Source organism: Lagopus muta, chromosome 23 (assembly GCF_023343835.1).
Source record: "Lagopus muta isolate bLagMut1 chromosome 23, bLagMut1 primary, whole genome shotgun sequence".
Lineage (NCBI taxonomy): Eukaryota > Metazoa > Chordata > Aves > Galliformes > Phasianidae > Lagopus > Lagopus muta.
The window spans coordinates 2614554-2633557 of NC_064455.1; the positions used below are offsets into that span (position 1 = coordinate 2614554).

The 19004-nt window shown below is 45.6% G+C and overlaps 1 protein-coding gene across 1 annotated transcript in view; it reads right to left on the reverse strand.

Moving 5' to 3' along the window:
- MAN1C1 (mannosidase alpha class 1C member 1) overlaps window positions 1-19004 on the reverse strand; it is a 46477-nt gene that overhangs the window by 24423 nt on the left and 3050 nt on the right. Inside the window, exon 3 of the mRNA XM_048925544.1 lies at window positions 7982-8078. Within this exon, the coding sequence (XP_048781501.1) occupies window positions 7982-8078 (97 nt within the window). The remainder of the gene's footprint in view (window positions 1-7981; window positions 8079-19004) is intronic.

A 19004-nucleotide genomic window follows, 5' to 3' on the forward strand; every position in this document is an offset into this window, starting at 1 on the left:
TCTCCTAGCTAATGGACACCGCTTTGCAGTTGCACATTCAGGGGGTCAGACAGCAGCCACTAGCCCAACCAAGTGGTGGTGTGCTCCAATGGGGCATACAGGAAAGCTGAATAGGGGCTTCTTTTTCAGGGAACGTAAGGATGGAACAGAAGATAATGAATTAAGAGTAAAACCAGGTTGGATGGGGTCGTGGGCAGCCTGATCGAGTGGAAGGCGTCCCTGCCAGGGGCAGAGCAGAAGCAGGTTAAGGTTTCTTCCAACCCAAACCATGCTACAGTCACACTACTGGTACGAACTGCCACAGAGACAGATGGAAGCCCCAGATAACCTCAGCATCACAGCCACCCAGGAGGCAGTGCCAATGCACCAAGACACTACAGCAAGCCAAGAAGCTGAAGAACATTGTCTCTAAAGTGCTGGAGACAGAGCCCAGGGTGCCCTGCCATGCCATGTGGCACATCATTCGTTATGAAACTTCTCAGCGAAGAAAAATCAGCTCCTTCATTTCCAACAAAGCCATTTACAATTCTATATATCCATACAGGAATGCATTGTGCCAATGCTTGACATGAAAGGTACAAACCATGAGGAAGCCATCGTACTTCACCCTGCATACAGCAGAGTTGTGTAAGGGCTACAGGACAGAGTGTCAAAAAGCTTTCTGCTAATTTTAATCACCGAGTCTGCAAGTGAAAGGCAAGAGCAAGAGGGGATGGAACTCAGATCAGTGCAACGCAGACCCAGATCGAAAACGAAAGGCCCCGACTCCCACTGTTCCCATGTCACATCACATTTGTCAGAACAAAAATTAGTGCTGAAATCTTGTTAGGAATAAGAATTAGGATGCAGCTCTTACCAAGTATGACAAACCTGTTAACTATTCAGGCACAGAAGACTCCAGTCATTAGTGGCTATTTATTTCCACCTCTCGGAGAGTTGGCAACACAGGGCAAAACAGGGCAAAACAAGAACGAAAAATACTGAGATCTCTTCTTCTCATCATGCTGGTGGTGAAGGCTTCAAAAGATTGAACCAGCTTTGATGAACATCAGTGCCTTGTTAAAACAGCAGTCTGACAAGCAGTGGTCTCTGAGCGCTCCTTTTCTCGTTCCCTTTGGTTCTTTTTGAACATTTCTACTGCTTGGAGACCAGACTCAACGTCTGACATCCGTGTGGAGGTTTGTGGTGGCAGGGAGCCGTGGCCACACAGCATCACAAAGGATGGAAAAGACCTCTAAGATCCCCCAGTCCAACCATCCATTGACCACCACCATCCCCCCCCTAAACCACATCCCTCACTCAGTACAACATCTTGAGCACCTCCAGGGATGCTGACTCCTCACCACACAGCTTCTGGATTGTGGACAACGGCAGAATTTCTGGGGGAACCTTCATGCAGGCTTCTACACATCTCAAGGTGATCTCAGCAACAAGATCCACGGTGAACAGCTCCTTGAAAACGTGCTCTGCAGTGCACATTTACCAGTCCTCTCTGTGGGATGCTCTGGATCAGACAAAATGAATGGTTGGAAGCCTGGTCCTTCTGAGGTATTGATCTGTATTTAGGTCAGAGCTCCCTACCGGCTCTGGACCACTCTCATTATCCACTGTTATTTTTTAACCTGTAAACTTGATAGCTGTAACACAGAGTAACTTTATTTTCTTTCAGGTGAACCAAATCTGAGCAACAAGGAAGCAGCAAGGAGAGAGAAAGGGGACATGAAATTAGTTCAAGAATTAGAAATGATCTGTTCCTTAGCAGCACAAGCTTAAAAATGAAAGGTTCTTCAGGCCTTCAGACAACCTCATCTTTCTTTGCTTTCCAAATAAGGCGCTGCACCTGGACTTCACAGAAAGGAGGAGAAGAAAATAAAGGTGTTTGGCATTAAAACGAATTGCTCATCACAGTAATGGTCCTTCAGGTAGTTACTACCTCCAGTGGAAAGAATGACATAGTAAGCATCTATTGCCAACTGATCATTAAGCATTTAATACCTGGCAGCACCCAGTTTAATATTTCTCCCCCGATTTCTCCAAGCCCTTTTTGACACTTAGTGATCCTCCAACAACAGGTGACACCCCATCATCAGGCAACGCCAAATTCCCCAGTGCTCAAATCAAACTGTGTCTGCTTGTGAGTGCCACAGAGCAAGAAGTGGTTTGCCTGAGCCTCAGGAATATAATTCTCAATTCAGAAGAGCTACTGCAAATCCACTCTGTGTGTGTATTCAGTTTCCCATGGCACAGATTCTATTGCAGGCAGACTAAGTTGGCTACGCAGAGCTCAGTGGAAAATGGAAAGCAATACTTGCTCAAATGCTCCTTTGGGAAAAGAGGTTTTCTCCTTTGTTTTGGTTGTCGGTGAGCCAGCAGGGATTGCTGTGGGGAAAAAGAGGTAATTTGACAAGCAAGGAGAAATTCTGGGTAAAACAGTTCAAAGAGGTGAAAGGGAAGATGACAGCAATACCAGTGGGCAAAACACTGTTGCTCTCTTCTCTTCTGGATGCTTGAAATTAATTTCAGGCTGATTAAAGGTAACCTGATTATGTGTTATTGATTGCTTTGTCATATACCTCCTTGAGGACATGCATCATTTACACGAGGGGCCCCAACAGGCCTATTAAAATAAACACACACATTCTACCTGCAACTATTATCCATGAACTTTGAGAGATATAGGCAGCAGTTAATGAGCAGAGGCCGCTAATTGATGTTAGAATTCAAAGGTGAGACACTTCATTATAATAAAGGAGAAGGTGCCCTTCTACCTTCCCATCACACAGCCCAGAAAGCATCTATGGCCAAAGCACTGTGACAACACAAGAGGGAGATGGTCAGAGGTAAGTCAGGGCAGCACTTTCCCTCAGCAGATGAGACTCATCCTGGAGAGGCTCTGCAAAACAGACACTGCCTTTGTAGGCAAGGCTCTGAAATCTTACAGTTTGGGTTTTCACCCACAGCCCAGGTGAACAACCATCGCTTCCCATGGTGTGCTCACAGAAACGCTCTGGCCCTTAAACAAAGTCCAGTTGTGAGAGCACGCTTCAGAGAGATAAGAAATTGCCTCTTGTTTCAAACTTGGGTTTAAAAGGATTTCTTATGCTGTTCACTGTGAAACTGAATGGAAGGATCTGCAGCACCTGGACACCTGCTTTCAGACCAGATACAGTGAAGCTCTCATTACTGGTCATGAGTTGAGCTAGGTGAGCAAGGAAAGGATCTAAATACATACTGTTTGTGAATGCAGTGGGTCTGGAGAATGCACATGGTCCATTACCACATCCAGGCTGATGAGCAGAAACACACAAAGCCATTTCAACTTGGAACTATCTGTCCATATTCCTTTCTCCTCCCATTAGGGGAAAGTCACACCAAGAAGACAGCAGCTGAAAGGCTCCAAATGCTCGTCAGTGTCTTACAGAACAGGATTATGTTTCAAGATAGCCCTGAAAACTGGGAACATCTTCTGAAATAACCAGGATGCAATCCGATTGGAACACAAAGTATCTCACCCAGAGGGAAGAACAAAGCCTAAGGAACAAATGGTTAGACAGCACTCTGCAAAGAACGATGCCAGGACTACAGCAAATAACAAATTCAGCTCAAGTCAACATTGTAATGTTGCAAAAGGAACAAGCCTCACCTCAGGATGGGTAACTGGGGTTTGCTGCAAGTGATGCGTGGAAGGGCTCTTACACTCCATGCTGGTGGAGCCTCAGCTAGAACAGAATCCAGGTCAAGAAACACAGGGGCTCATGTGGAGAGTTTGGAGGGAAGCAAAAAGCAGGAGAGCAGGGTCAGACACCAGCAGGGGTCATAAAACCAAAGCATGGGGGTAGAATGGTTCTACTGAGTTCCCAACATCTGGTATCTTAGGAACGGCTTGAGAAGGGAAAGACTGAATGTTCCTTTTCAGTTGTGATTACTCACTAAGGTGGATGGGAATTGCAGGTGAGCAGGAAACCTCGTGAAGGTGCCCTCCTGGAGATGCACCAAAGCGATGCTGAAGAAAGGAAGTGCTACACAGAATGCTTTCTGATCCACACAAACCCCCAAAGCTATCTTAGTGACACAGCACACTGCAGTACAATTTTGGATGTACACAGAAGTCAGGAAATTAAAAGGGTTGGTTCCCACAGCAACCAGGATGCAGCCTGCCAAGAGAGAAGGAATGTTCCAGCCTAGTCAGAAAGTGATAATTTTAACACCCACATGGGGCAGCTTCCACTTCCAGGTGCCTGAAGGAGGGCCTCAATGAGGGCAATGCAAGTTCTCTGCTCTCACCTGTAGGGAAAAGCTTGATCCTTCGTTTCCTTGAGCCCCTGCTTTCAGGACAAAGCACAGACTGGAGTTTAGAAATCAAGGTATGACACAGAGAAATCATGATGTGAAGAGCATCACCTGGAATGCTGCGCTCATGGACCACGCTGCTCTGCAGTGCTCACTGACCGGTGCCTTCCTGCCCTCCAGCTCCATGAAGAAATGGAATTCCTATGTAATCAGACACTCAAATTAAAGCACTATGGCTAGAATTAAGCATAACTTCGGTGTCCTTCATTGCGTGGCTCTATCAGAGCAAGGATAGTCTGAGCACATTTAAATTAGTACGGAAACAATCTCTGCCTTCAGAACTCTCTCATGTAACACCTTTATTTTCCAGCACTGATCTTTTTCTCATTATTTCTATCCGGAGCTGCAAATACAGTTTCGGGGTGTAGCAGGTTGGGTTTTTTTGGATAATCAAACATCACAAGAAGGATGAATGATTTTACTAAGCCCTGAAAATCCTCCCAGTTTTTGCACACTGATGCCTCCAGCGAAGGCTAAGCAGTTTTCCTGAACTTATACAAGAAAGACATCATCCCTGGTGAGAAGAACAATCTTGAGGGCTGAAAGAGTACTTTGAAAAATTATAAAGGTCCTCAAATGAAAAATGCCCACCCCAACACACAGACCCAACTCTGAGAACACTGAAACCCGAAAGCTGATGCCCTATGGGATGATGTATCCCTGCTGATCAAGAGAGGTAAGAGACTTCCCTCCTCCCAAAAGGAGCAGGGATGAAAAACTAACAATACCAGAAATGAGAACTTGGCAAAATTACAGAAAAGGAATTTCTGCAGCAGAAACTGTTTTAAATGCAATCTCCCGAAGGCAAACAGAAAGCTGTCAAAGTTTAGCAGTAATTCGGATGAGGTTGGTAATGAAGGCGGCAAGAAACTTCAGCAACAGCACGAGAAAGTGTGTGATAAAGCAGTTCAGTTCTAAGTGGGAAATCCAGCACAGCAAAGCCAGGTCTGAACCTGTCTCATCTCTTCAGAACTTTCAAGAGTGAATTAAAAACAAAGAAAATAAATGGGTTTTCTGCCACACAATTTAGAGCTGCCCATCCCCTCTGAATAAATGAGGAAAAACCAAACACAGGAGGGTAAGATAAGGAAGCCAGAAGTCTCTGGATACTTCAAACATAAAGAGATGCCACTGAAAACATGGCTTTTAATTTTTAACTCGTTCTGCTGCTGGTGGCAACGTGTCTGCAGGTTCACCTCTGCAGCAGGAATTACATGTAGCATCCAACGTTGACACCAAGACGACCAAATGCCCTCAGCTCTTCTGCAAGACGTGTTCTTTCCAAGGCAGAGGAGCTGCAGTGTTTGTATTCAGTGCTGCATATCATCACCACCCAGCTGGCACAGAGAGGTGCCATGGAAATACCTGGGCTGGATGCTGGACGTCAGCTCAAGCCAGCTGGAAAGGCCAACCTCCACCCTGCATTTGCTGTAGGGTTGCCACCAACACCTCCATAACCCAGAGAAGCAGCAGGGCAGGCCAGCAATGCTCACTCTCAGTTGGCCGCCTTTTAATCACACGCTCAATAACTCTGCAGATGAGACAATTATTTCTGCATAATTAATGCCTGGAACGAGGCGCAAACAACACATATATGGGCAGCATTAAAAAAGAGCCTAAAGACAAGCTCGTTGTATCCTTCAATATGTTCTCCAGTTAGTGCAAAAAGGAGAAATCTGTCCCAGCCCATCCACACAGTGAGAGGAAGCTGCCTCCACAGCTCCTCTGTGCTCCTCAGCATCTTGAAGAGAGGGCCCAAAGAACGCTCTCTAAGCACAGCTCCAGAGGATTTTGTCCCTTCTGTTTTTATTTGATGCTCTATTGGCTGTTTTTCCTATTTTTCATTTGTTTGTTTGTTTCCTGATCCTCCCTTTTGCTGTTGTGACAGATCCCAAGACGCTGTCCTACTTTCAGGCCTCATTAAACTCAAAACCCTGCTCGGGGTCAATGGGAAGTTCATTAAATTCGTGAAGGAGCACGGGATGATGAACAGTTTTACTGAGGTAATGTGAAATTTGTTCCACTTCTCACCAAAAACAGATCAAACCTTTGCCATCCAAACTTTGCAGCTGTTTTCATATCCAAAGAGCTGAAGAGAGACTGCAGATGCAAGCACAGACACTGGAACGTGCAGCTGTGCTTTGCATCTTAGGCCAGGACTCGTCCCCCAACTTTGCTTTTATTTTCTAAGACTTAAATCTCAGTCTTCAACTCTGAAGGGACTTGAATCTATTTGGTCCAAATCAAACGTTTTCAGGAACTGCTGAACACAGCAAAGCAGATCTGGTCCACGTCAGCCCCAGAATAAGGATGTTAACAGCAAAGGTGTTTGAAGAAGCCCACAGGACAGGATGTGACATTAATAGTGCTTTTGTTTTTCTCCTGTTTCAACTTTTCAAATGAGCATTTCAAGCTGTAATAAACACGTAAAAGCTTTCACTATTTTGGTCTGTTTTGTCTTCGAGCTCCTTCAGGAATTTTGACACAAAGAAAGAAGTTGCAAAGCGCTTAACGAAGAGCTGAACTTAATACAAATTCTCAACTGTGGGTATTCTTGGGGTGGAAAAAGAGGAAGGGAAAGAAAGAATAAACCCCAAATCACTGCTCCTGACAGAAGTGAGACTGTGTAAGTGCAGCATCTGGGCACATGCAGCCTATGCAACACAGTGCTCACTTCCCAAATCGCATTCTCCAGCCCCCCCAGTAACTGTTAACACAGCTTCTGTGCAACTTACAGACACCACAACCAGATGTAATTAACTCTTCTGCTATCTCTGCAGGAACAAAAGAGACAAATGCCTCATCTGCGGCAACAGAAGGACTTGATAGTGATGCCACAAGCAGAACCCACAGGTTTTTCCTCCCAGAGCTGTGGTTGAACTGCAATGCAGCCCTTCTTCCTCTGCCATCTCCACCACGGGATCTCCTCAGCCAAGCAGCACTGCTGCTCTTCATGTTATGAACACCGTGGGGGACACATGAAACTATTTCCTCCTTCAGACATCCACTCACACACATCTCAAGCTCCCCTAAGCTAATGAGGCTCCTACAGGAGGCTGCATGTCATACGACCCACATTAGAGAAAGGCTGGGACACCTGGAGAGCATCACGTCAGAATGAGCATGAGAACAGCACTGCAGTTATGCAAGTGGCTCACAAAGAAAAAAAGTACTTTGCTAAAGAGTAGAATTATGCAAGCAACCACATGGCATAAAGAGCCTGAAATATTCATTCACTCATTCAATATTTCATGGAATTCACATCTTGCTCAGCAGCGGAGCAATGACAGAAGAAATGCTCAGTTTGGTCAGGTCCTGATGTGTATAAACTTAAGCAAACAGCAGCATTGACAGATTTGGACCGACTTTATGTTTTAATAAACATACAGCTTGGTTTTAACATTACTCCTGGATGCGTTTGGTGCCAGATCTGCACACGGAGATGATGCAGGTTGAGCACTCTGCTTATAGGAAGGAGATTGCCAGCAAAAAGGCACGGGCAGGGAACTCCTAGCAGCATCACTTCATAAAAATGGAAGAAGCACCTCACTGCATCGCTGAGAAAGGAGTGACATGGACGTGTGACCTTAAAAACGAGACGAGTTCACAGTGAAATGGATGCAGAACTCACCAAACATGTTACCAATGTGGCCATTCTTAGTCAGAGGTCGCAGCTCATTCTTTCCCAGCGCATACTGCTTGTAGTTATCCCAAGCGAATTTCATCATCTGCAAAAACAAAAACTGAATTATAGCACTGAACTAAAAGTTTTCAGAACTTCAGTTCTGGGAAGGAATGATATTTTCCCAGATGCTGCTCGAACTGGCAGCCGACGGCTCGTTAATTATAACATCCTTAATCCTCATGGAACACTAAATGAATGGGGCTGCATTCAGCACTGTGCTGAGCGGTCTCAAATTCAGCTCTCCTGGTGCATTTCTGAAGTACTGCAGTGTTTAACACACCAAGAGCCTGCTTTTACCCTACGCCATGCAAACCAAGCTGGAATTCTGTAAACGTGCCTCAGGCTCTGAATGATCAGTGTGCACTGGAGGAGCGCTGGTGTTTTGGAATGGTCATTAAAATGGACTAAAAATGGAAGGCTGAACCTGATGCACACCTAAATACAGAGGTGTTCATTTCTGAGTTTTCACATTTCTTTATGATACTGACAACAGAAGTCAACTGAAGTGTAAACCCAGCCAACCCCTGCCCTCCTGACAGCAGAGACACGTACAGCTTTGGCAAAGAGGGACACAACGTGTCCAGTACCGAGCAAGCAGAAAAATAAAATGGTCTTTAAGGACTGCAGAGCAGCTTTCCTTCTATTAACAGAGCACTTTTACAAGGAAGAAAGAAGAGATCCGGGGCACTTGGGCATCTCCCCATCAAAACTCAGAAGTGTTTTCTTTCCAGAGGCCTGCAGATGGGCTGGGTGTTTTCTGAGGACCCCTTCCAACTCAAGCAACTCCTTCAGGGCTATATGAGCCATCCTGCCCACGCTCAGCACATGAACCTTCCCTGGAGGACTGCAAGGTTTGTGTGCGTTCCAACACACGCACCAGCACAGCTTTTCCTCTCCTCCTGCCCCTTTGGCTTCATCTCTCGGTGGAAAAAATTAAACCTCTCTTCAGCTAGGAGAGACCAGGATTTGTCAGCTTCTAAGGGCTGCTTCAAATAAAGCTCCCTTTTATAACACACAGCTCAGCTCTGAGCAAGTTCAGCCCTAGCATCTCAGTGCCCCACGTATTCTTTGACTCAGATAGCAAAGGGAAGAAGGCAGCTTCAGAAAACCAACTGCATTCTTCTCCAGCATCACTCAACAGAGTTAAAGAGTCTTCGAAAATCCTTCAGGCAAACAGGAAACGTGAGAGAACGCAACAGTTTAAAACAAATCTTGGAGTGATGCTGCCCAGCAGCTGTAACAGCATTCACTGCTGTATTTCAGGACCAGAACACATAGGTTACTTTGGTCTGAGGTTCCCATTGTCATTTCAGCTCTTGCTTTTGTCCTTCTCTCTGGCTGTGTGTTCTACAAACCCAACACAGCCTCAGGCACAGCCCTCCTTCTTCAGCACAGGCACAGAACGTCCATCTCCATGTTTCATAGCAGAATTCCACCCAGCTGCTCACCTGAAGTCATGGAAAACATGCACTGATGGACAACATTCAGACTCCCACAGTGCCAGGAAAAGGAATGGGGGACAAACCAAGTCAGCCTGGGCTCTGAGCATTGACAGGGGGTGTCAATCAGTCGCTCACATTCACTGCCCCGAGGAGAAGAAGTAATGATGGGGAAAGGAAGAAACCCTCCATAAAATGCACTTGAATATACACCAACCATCTGCCTCAGGATATTCATTTCATTTCCTATAGACTTGGTTGGTTTTTTGTCGGTTTTTTTTTCTTCAGTGGCAGCACTATTCCAAATGGGGAGCTTTCTTTCTTTACCATCACAACAGAACCAATCTGTAAGGAACCCTGGACTCAGCTTCACACTGCAGCTTTCTGCAGGAAAGTTGTTTTGTCTTCTTCCATAGAAATGACAGGGCTTGCACACAAGAAAGGAAATAGGTGGGCAACCTTTTGGGGTCATTTTTCTTCTAAATCAGAGCCTAGGAAGGACTCACCCTTCCCGCATGAGGACAGGATGTGGAAACGACTACTTTGCTGCACAGAACTCCTCACACTGTAATTCTGAGTCAGCATCATTTTAAGCCAAGTAGGAAATTTCAACTTATTTCCTTCCCTCGCCAGTTCTAACCCCTTCATTTGAGAAGGTCAGAAGGCCCTTCCTCAAAGCACACAATTAGCCCAAGCTGCATTTTTCAGGTACAAAAAGTCCCACTATGAAATGCTTCCCTGGGCTGTAGTGCCTTCAACCTTCCTGCCCTGTTCTGTCCTGCACTGCTGATCAGGCACACAGAGATGGATGAGGCTGGATGTGCTGCCTACTCATACTAAAGGGCTGTCAGTTTTCCTTTGCTCACTGCTTCTTAACCCCATGCATTGGAGAGGCAAGATGCACAACACGGCGCTTGCATTTTCCAGGACCCAGCTCTCACTTTGCTGGCAAAGTGATCCAGAAGCAGCAATTGGAAAAGTTAAAAAGCACAAAAGCATCCGTGTCATTCTGCTCCTTCTGCTTTCTGCAGTTGTCTTTCCATTGCAAATTCAGGAGTACATCTTCCAAACCACCAAAGAGATTCATCACGTTTATGCAAGTGGGGACTTCACGTTTCTAAGCTCTAAGGGGGACTGAGAAGTGCTTTGCAGGATTTTTTTCCTGCCAAGTCTCTAAGCATCAAACTGAAACAGAAGGGGATGGAGCTGAGATGTGCAAGATGGAAAACTGCATGGTACATCCTCATAAACAAGGTATATTTTATGCCTTTCTAATCATGACAGATCAGCACACATCAGCATTAACATGATGCCATTTTAGATGTGAAAAATGGCACCAGAACCACGAAAATCACAGAGACTGATCCATAATTTTAGGTTCTGTTCTCACTATGCTGCCTGCCATCTAACAGGCAGTAGTCCCAGCTTTTAGCTGATTTACAGCAGAAGCTTCCAGAATCATCACAGAATGGCTGGGGATGGAAGAGACCTGCAAAGATCCCCTTGTGCCAACCCCCAGCTCTAGGCAGATGCCTTCCATTAGGTTTCCCATCCAACACCCCATCCAACCTGGCCCTGAACACTTCCAGGGATGGGGCATCAGCAGATCCCCTGGGCAGCCTCACACCATCCTCACAGAGAGGAGTTTCTTCCCAACATCTAACTCTAAACCCCCCCTCTTTCAGCTTTTCTTTCCTCCCCTGCAGCTGCAGAAAAGCCAGCTGTCACACCAGCTCCAAATCCAGGACCTGCTCTTTCCTATTTCCTCCCCATCTCCCTGCCAGCTGCCCCACAGCCCTGCTCAGACCCTGCTATACAATCTCAGATAGATTCCCCAACTGGGTTAAAAAGATAATTTGACCGATGATAATAGATCCATAGAATCCTTAGAGTGGGAAGGGACCCTTAACAGCCATCTAGTTCCCTAGCCATGAGCAGGGACATCCACAGCCCCATTAGGTTGCTCAGAGAACATCCAGCCTAGCCTTGAAAGTCTCCAGGGACCACTTTTATCTGCTGTTTTTTTCAGTATTACTTCAGAGTTTAAAATACCCACATAAAAACCACGTTGGAAGGCAGCTAGAATTTATCTGCAAATCTGCAACAAAGCTGAGCTACCTCTCAGCTGCTTTTGCCATCGTTCTACCCAGCTTGTCCTTAAACACAAACCAAAACCTCACGTTTCCATACCCAGAGCCCCAGCCTGAGCACCCAACTGCAGCCAGGTGCTCCAGCTCCTCCTAACAGTTCTACAGCACAACTCAAACCCTTCTTCACCGAGGGACATTTATCTGCCTGTCATTTCATGCTGGACGGTAAACAGATATTCTATTTTATTTGCTTTAGTCAGGACAAAAGCAAGGCCAGCAGGCTGCTCTGCACTGGAAGAAAGGGAGAACAGCACAGAGTAGCCCAGTGCTGTTACTGTCAGCAACAAGGACAGAAATAGAACTCAAGAGTCTCTTCCTGACGCACAGTTTCTGCTAGGAAAGCTGAATGGAAGAGAGAACAGAAAAAACAGAACCAAACTAGCTCCTAATTAAACTCTTAATGCAACTAGATTTAACCATGTCAAGAGGGAAAAAAAAATAATCATCATTTGATGGGACTATCTCAGGCATTAAGACCCAGCTGGATCCAGCTGCATCTAAATCTGGAAGCATCTCAGCAAGAGCAGCTGATTCTGCAGTTACAGTCCCTTAACGAGGTGCCGGGCTGTAAGAGGATGACAATGGGTTTGAAACAAATTTGCAAGCCTGGACCAAAGCACAGGGCACCATATAGAGAGGAGAAAAGCTGTAGTCTCACCTTCTTCACTTCACAGAATCAGAGCTTATAAGAAAGCTTATAGAAACAAAAGTTACTTGTGCTCTTGGCCCCTCCAATATCACCAGCTGATTTCCTCCACGCTTCTACAACAGATCAAACACCTGATATTCCACAATGCAATCAAAGCTGATGCCGTAATAACAAAGGCAAACTTTGTTTATGAGCGTGGATAGTGACAGGACAAGGGGGAATGGTTTTAAGCTGAGACAGGGGAGGCTTAGGTTGGATATGAGGAGGAAGTTTTTCACCCTGTGGTGAGGCACTGGCACAGGTTGCCCAAGGAGGCTGTGGATCCCCATCCCTGCAGGCATTCAAGGCCAGGCTGGATGTGGCTCTGGGCAGCCTGGGCTGCTGGTTGGCGACCTGCACACAGCAGGGGGTTGGAGCTGGATGAGCATTGTGGGCCTTTGCAACCCAGGCCATTCTATGAAAAACAGCAGTGATGAAGATTCCTCTGGCCCTACGCTTAGGCTGCTGCTCAGACACTTGCTGTCAGGATGTTCAGAGGACTTGCATGAGATTGCACTCTGTGATGTACAGTTTGCACCCAGAGGAACCAACTCTCTTAGTCCCATCTGCAGTACAACAAAATGCTTTCAGAGGAAGAAGATAGCAGAATGCATAGAAGTAACAGCAGAAAGCAGGACATGCATTACCAAGAGGGTATTTTAAATTGTGAGAACATACCTATGAGCCACACCACACTGTGCAATGCTAGGCTCAGGAATTACTGCGTGTGCTGCTGTTTCCAAGAGGAAAGGTGCCATACATCCACATGAATGCCTACAAACTTTCATGCACAAAGAGGCATAGCAAGCAAATGTTTTGCCCAGCACTACTGCAACGTCGGAAACCATTACCTTTACAGGCTAATGTGATGCTTCACCTCACAAGCTTATTTTGCTAACAGTCACGTGTCAGTAGATGCCTGTCAAACAAGCAACGATTATTTCCACTGCTGCTGCTGGGGTGGATGTACAAAGGCAGGCAGGCAGAACCCGAAAGTGAGCAATGTGCTTTGTGTGATGATGTTCCATGGGTTCCTTTCTTAATTATAGGTTGGACCGCTCGGTAATGGCTTTTCTTAGTGACTACTACTTGATTCCAGCATGCTTTGAGGAATACCTGAGCAATGAGTTGGGCAGTGATTGTACTTCTACAAATGTCACCTTGAAGTTCCCCTCCGGAGCTCTGTGCATGCAGTACAAGTCATGCAGGAACCCCCCAGCTCTGCGCTGTACCCGCAGGCTGCCTTAAGGCTTCCTACATCTCAAGTTCATCCCTTCACACACACACACAGTCTTCCTAAATCCCAGTTACACGCAAAGACTACAAATTCTCTTCAGAAGTGACCAACATTCCAGATGGATTACATACAACGAGCAGCTGAACCAAGCCAGAATCCATCTGCTCCTCACCAAGTACCCCCACATTCATGGGCAAGGTGGGTGGAACCACAAACACTGAGCAAGATTGCTTTTCCAGACATGCATTACGACAAGGCAAGCCATTTTCACGTTCCCTAAAGACACCATCTGAAAGAGATTCTCATTTCTGGAGAGCCAGAGCCCAAGGGGATGCTCTAAAAGATGCTGTTGCCATCACTAATCAAAAATGGGCAGATTGCAAGGAAAAAAAAATGGCAGGGATGCTTTTATTTTCTTTCTAGAAGGAAAATAATAAAAGAAACAAAACAAAACAAACTCATCTGTAGAAGGTATCGGGCCTGTCTGTTGGACAGCCTGGGGGACAGATGTCAAACAGATGAATTACAAAAAGAAACAGAAGATACAAAGCTTTGTACTCCTGAGCTTTGGATGTGCGACCACAACTGGCGTGCGTTGTTGGTATGGAATATAATTGCCACCAGAATGACTGAACAGGGGCCAGAATCTGTGCATAAATCTGCCCCTGAGCCACACTGAAGTCAGTCAATAAAGCCTTCCATGCCCACAGCAAAAATATCCATACAGTCACTGTGAAGCATGGTTATGAAAATTACAGTGCACCAGGAGGCTCTGAAATCAGCAGCCCAGAGCTCTAGTGCAGCTGAAGCCAACATATCCAAAGTGTTTTCATATGTAAAAAGTGAAACCCGCCCTTACAATTAAGCACATCCTCTCTCAGGAAGGAGAGATTCTCAGCCTGGGACACAACAAATCGCTTTTGAACAGGAGAGAGGTGGAACTCAGCACAGGGAGCCAGGTGATAAACAGAAGTGATTTACGTCACAGCTTGAAGCGCAGCCTCAGCCAATGAGGATCTCAAATAACTGAACCTTTCCCATCCTTTAATCAGGAAAAGCAAATCACAGCTTTGAATGGAGCTTTGATCCACGCTCTAAGAAAGGAGTCCTTCTACATTGAGGGGAATAAAAAGAAAGGTTAGCACAGTCACAGGTTCACTCAATGGCTCAACACACATTTCATTATTTCCATTTCAGGACCAAGTATTTGATCTTTCCTCCCAACACTAACAAATTGTGAATTGCTTGACACACAAATGACTCAGAAGCCCAAGAAGCACAGAGTCATAAGCAGATGAGAGAGCTGAAGGAGGAAAGAAAAAAACAAAGGGTAAATACAAGAAGTACCCTGCATCACTGCACACAATGTTCTGCACTGCGAGAACTGACACAGGAACAGAAGAAACGTGTCTGAAAACTGTCTTCGTCTCAGCCCAGCCACTGGAAAAGGAGAGAAGAGGGAAGTGCAGAGCTGCTGGCACACCTGGTGCTTTATCTCACTATGGGATGGCTTAACAGGAGAGACTGGGAGGAAGAGTTGAGCTTCACCATCTCTTGCTTGATCACCTGCTGTCCATCTGTCTTTGCAGTCCTTGCTCAGAGGGACAGATTGAAGTCTTGCTGTCCTCCTCCCCTTTCAAGAGCTACCTGTGATTCGAACTTCTGAAGATAGGAACAGAGCAATTCTTAAGCATTAAGTAGTCAGTAGAGATTAGTCTAATGATTTATCAAAGGTAATAGCTAATAAAACCTACAAGAAACTCAGTCACAGCCTTCCTACAGCTTCTTGTGCAAAAGTACTTGAAGAAATTCCTAGCAAGTTTACTAGCCAGAAGCTGATAAACTCTTTCAAGAGACCCTCAGTCAACAATAAATCACACAAATGAGCTTGCAAGGACTGGATCTTTAATAGAAACCGAGTTGGTGGAGTGGATGTTAGAATGCTGCTGGCAGGATGAAGAGGAATCACTGTCACACAGCCTCCCATCACAAGAGGGACCCGGATTTGGCCCCAGCGCCATTCCAACGCTGCCTCAGTCAGCTGTCACACGAGCATCACTAACCCAGCAGGCAATGACCTCCTGCTTGTTGGAAGGCTCACAACACTCAGAACAAATGCCTGATAGATAAGATAACCAAACACAATTATGACATTTCAAGACTGAGGCACCTTAATATGGTAAGGCTTTCAAGAAAGCCAAAACAGCACCAAAAAAATCACGTTAATGCAATTAGAGAAATCAACCTGTTCTGAAGCATCGCACAGACACTACTGCGGCTCCAATTCTAAGCACAGACTGCCCAGAGCCATGCTGCTCCATAAAATGCTCTCCATAAATGGGAGTTAGGTCACTGATTTCTGCAGATGCTCTTAGAGAGGAGACGTCCTCTGGGAGGAACTGACCATACAGCCTCACTGTACAGCATCACCCCATGCAAGTATGCAAGTGCTGTTGGAGAAAGAAATGCTGTAGAATTTCTGAATCTCTTCCATCAATTATCTTTGCAGCTTCCCTCCTGCATCATTCCACACAATAACAAACAGAAAAAACACAACAGCTGAAGGAGCACCTGACAGCAACATTGCCCTCTTTTATGTTCTTTGGCGGCGAGGAAGGGAACGCTGCTCAGGACTGTCAGAACCACACGCTGGAAAGGCAGCAAACCAACAGCAAATCACTTTCCACCAAAATGCAAGTCCTGAGAACGTTTCTATTTTTGTCAATTACCTCTAGTGACAAACTGTCAAGATATTTGCGTTTAGAAGACTGATCTACCTTAGTATGTGCTTGCTAATCTGCAGCGATGCAGAATAACTGCGTGCATGGGCTCTGACAGCTTTCTCTCCCCTGGGATCTGATTATCAAAAGCAAACACATCTTTAGAGCAGCGTTAAAAGAGGCCAGCAGACAGCAAGGGGAGGCAAATGCAGGTGAGGACGAGAAGAAAAGCAAGGATGAAAGGAATTGCTGCGTAAAACAAATGGGTTTCAGTATTACCAGTCCTGGAGGACATGAAGGCACGTGTCAAACCCTAGAGCTCTACTCCAGAGGAGGAGTAGAAAAACTGACTGAATTTGGCCTGTCTCCCCATTCAAAAGGGACAAAGGACACTGTCAGGTTAAAGTATGAGGTATGCTCTGACATCAGACAAAGAAACTTTCCTTTTGTACCTGAAGAGTAAAAGAACCATTGAATCTACTTTGCCACTCGCATTTTTTTTCCTCCATCTTCGTGACTGGAAGAAAGCCAGCTTGTTCCAATGCATCCACAGACACTTTCTGGTCCAGCTGCTTGCAGTGGTTGCTCTTAAGCACTAGATGGTATTAACAGGGTTGGTATAAAAATACTTTACAGTAATGCTGTTCTCTCTCCCCACCGCTTCCTCACCTATGAGACGCACAGGAGCACGACTGCAGGAAACAGTCTGCTCTGCTTCATCCATCATCAGCAAAACTGTCAGCTCAGCTCCAACAGCAAAACCTTTATTACTTGTTATGATGCGAAAGGCAGAAACCACACAGTATGGTTTTCCCAGATCTGAGGCCGAGTTTGCAGTAGCAGCAGTCGGAGGGGAAATCATTCTGACTTTTCACTGAAGCAATTTGATCTGAAAATTGTTGAGAGTGAATAAATATGGAATCCCACTGTGGCGTTTTTGCAGTCACTTTCTGACTACAAACAGCCTGTTGTAGTTGTTGTCTTTTGAATACCTGTTATTAGCTGGTTTTTGGCACATGCTGTTGACACATACGATGTGCTATTCCCTCTGAAGCCACGCACGACTGATTACAGAACTAATACATTTTCGGGCATCAGTTTAAGAGGTGAATAATCAAAGACATCTTTAAAATTTCCCAACCTCCAACATGGGGAGGTGGTTATTTGCTTCTATGGAAGTTTTCTGCAAGAAGTCTGAGTGCCCACCTCACTCACAGCTGCACCTCGCAGGCAATCCACCAAGTGACCAACAACCTTTTGCAGAAAACAGTCCATGCAATACAGGTGCTTTCATTTTCCTTCTCAGGAAAACAACTGCTTATCGATGCCAGACTTGTCTTTATCAAGACAAATTGAACCTAAGAAGCCTACAACTCTGCTAAGTTACCCTCCAGTGCAAACAAGAACACTTACATGCACATGTCAGCTCAGCTAATTGCAGTACTTTCTCCTAACAGGCTTCAACACCTCATTTAAACTTACTAATCTACTTCCTCTCCATTCTGTACCACCATTAAAAACACAGCACTCAAAGCACAGAGTCGAAGAGGATATGTACCCCCTACTCAGAATCAATCTGCAGACAGCTCTGCTGCTCCTACTGCTGCCTAGAGCTCTCCCAGACAGCAGCCAAGTAGAAGATGCTGCAGAGGTGAATTTTACACTCCAGACAGCATTATATTTTAAGCAGAATAAAATCTAGCAGTAACACATTAGTTGGCAGTTTACACATAGCCTCAACACGACAACCACATCCTCTTCTTTGGTAGAGCACCAAGAAGTTTAGGCGTGGGGCGGTGAGGAGGACATTCTGAAATCACACCATTACCCAGGTTGGAAAAGAGCCTTAAGATCATCAGGTCCAACCATCACCCAGTGCTACCCAGTTTGCCAAACCATATCCCTGAGCACCACGGCCACACGTCTCTAGGCTGGACTCCAGCACCTCTTTGGGCAGGCTGTTCCAACACCTGAGCACCCATTGTGCAAAGAAATCTTTCCCGATACCCAAAGCAAACCTCCCCGATGCAATCTGAGGCTGTTTCATTGGGTCTTGATAAATGAGAAAAGAGACCAAACCCCTCCCTGCTACATTACTGATGAATTCCCAGGGCTTCTTGCATCACAGCTTTGCGCCTGTCCATGATTTTGATTTATAACAACCTGTTCTGGAGACAATAACTTAACACGTAGGGCTTTTTTTGCTATAAATTACTCTGCCCTTCCAACACAGAACTGCTCTTCCAGCAATTTGAACACATTTCCTGCATATTTCCTGTGCCCAAAGCTACATCATCACATTTCATTTCCTCCTGAAGAAACACTATCAGAATACCTTAAATCAATGAGTTTTTATCTTAATCACGCGTGTGCGTGACCGCACTCTTCAGTTCAATGGACTAGAATAACCTGCTGGAAGTTTTCAGTAGCCTTATGTCATTGTGCCTGTTCATCTCAAGCCAGAATGGGAGTGCTGCAATTGGATATCGCTAAGAAATCTACAGAGGAAAGAGAAACAAAAACAACCATGCATTATCACTTTTTTTTTTTTTACTTTTTTTTTTTCCCCCCTTCACTGTGGTGAAAAAACAGAATCTATAGTTCTTGGTTAACTGGGTCACGGATTGCAGTGCAATGTCTGTAAGGCTGCCAGGCTTTTACGCACCAAATGTGGGCACGGGGCCAAGCTCTCCCCTCCATCACACCCACGTCACCCTGCTGACGACGGTACCAGC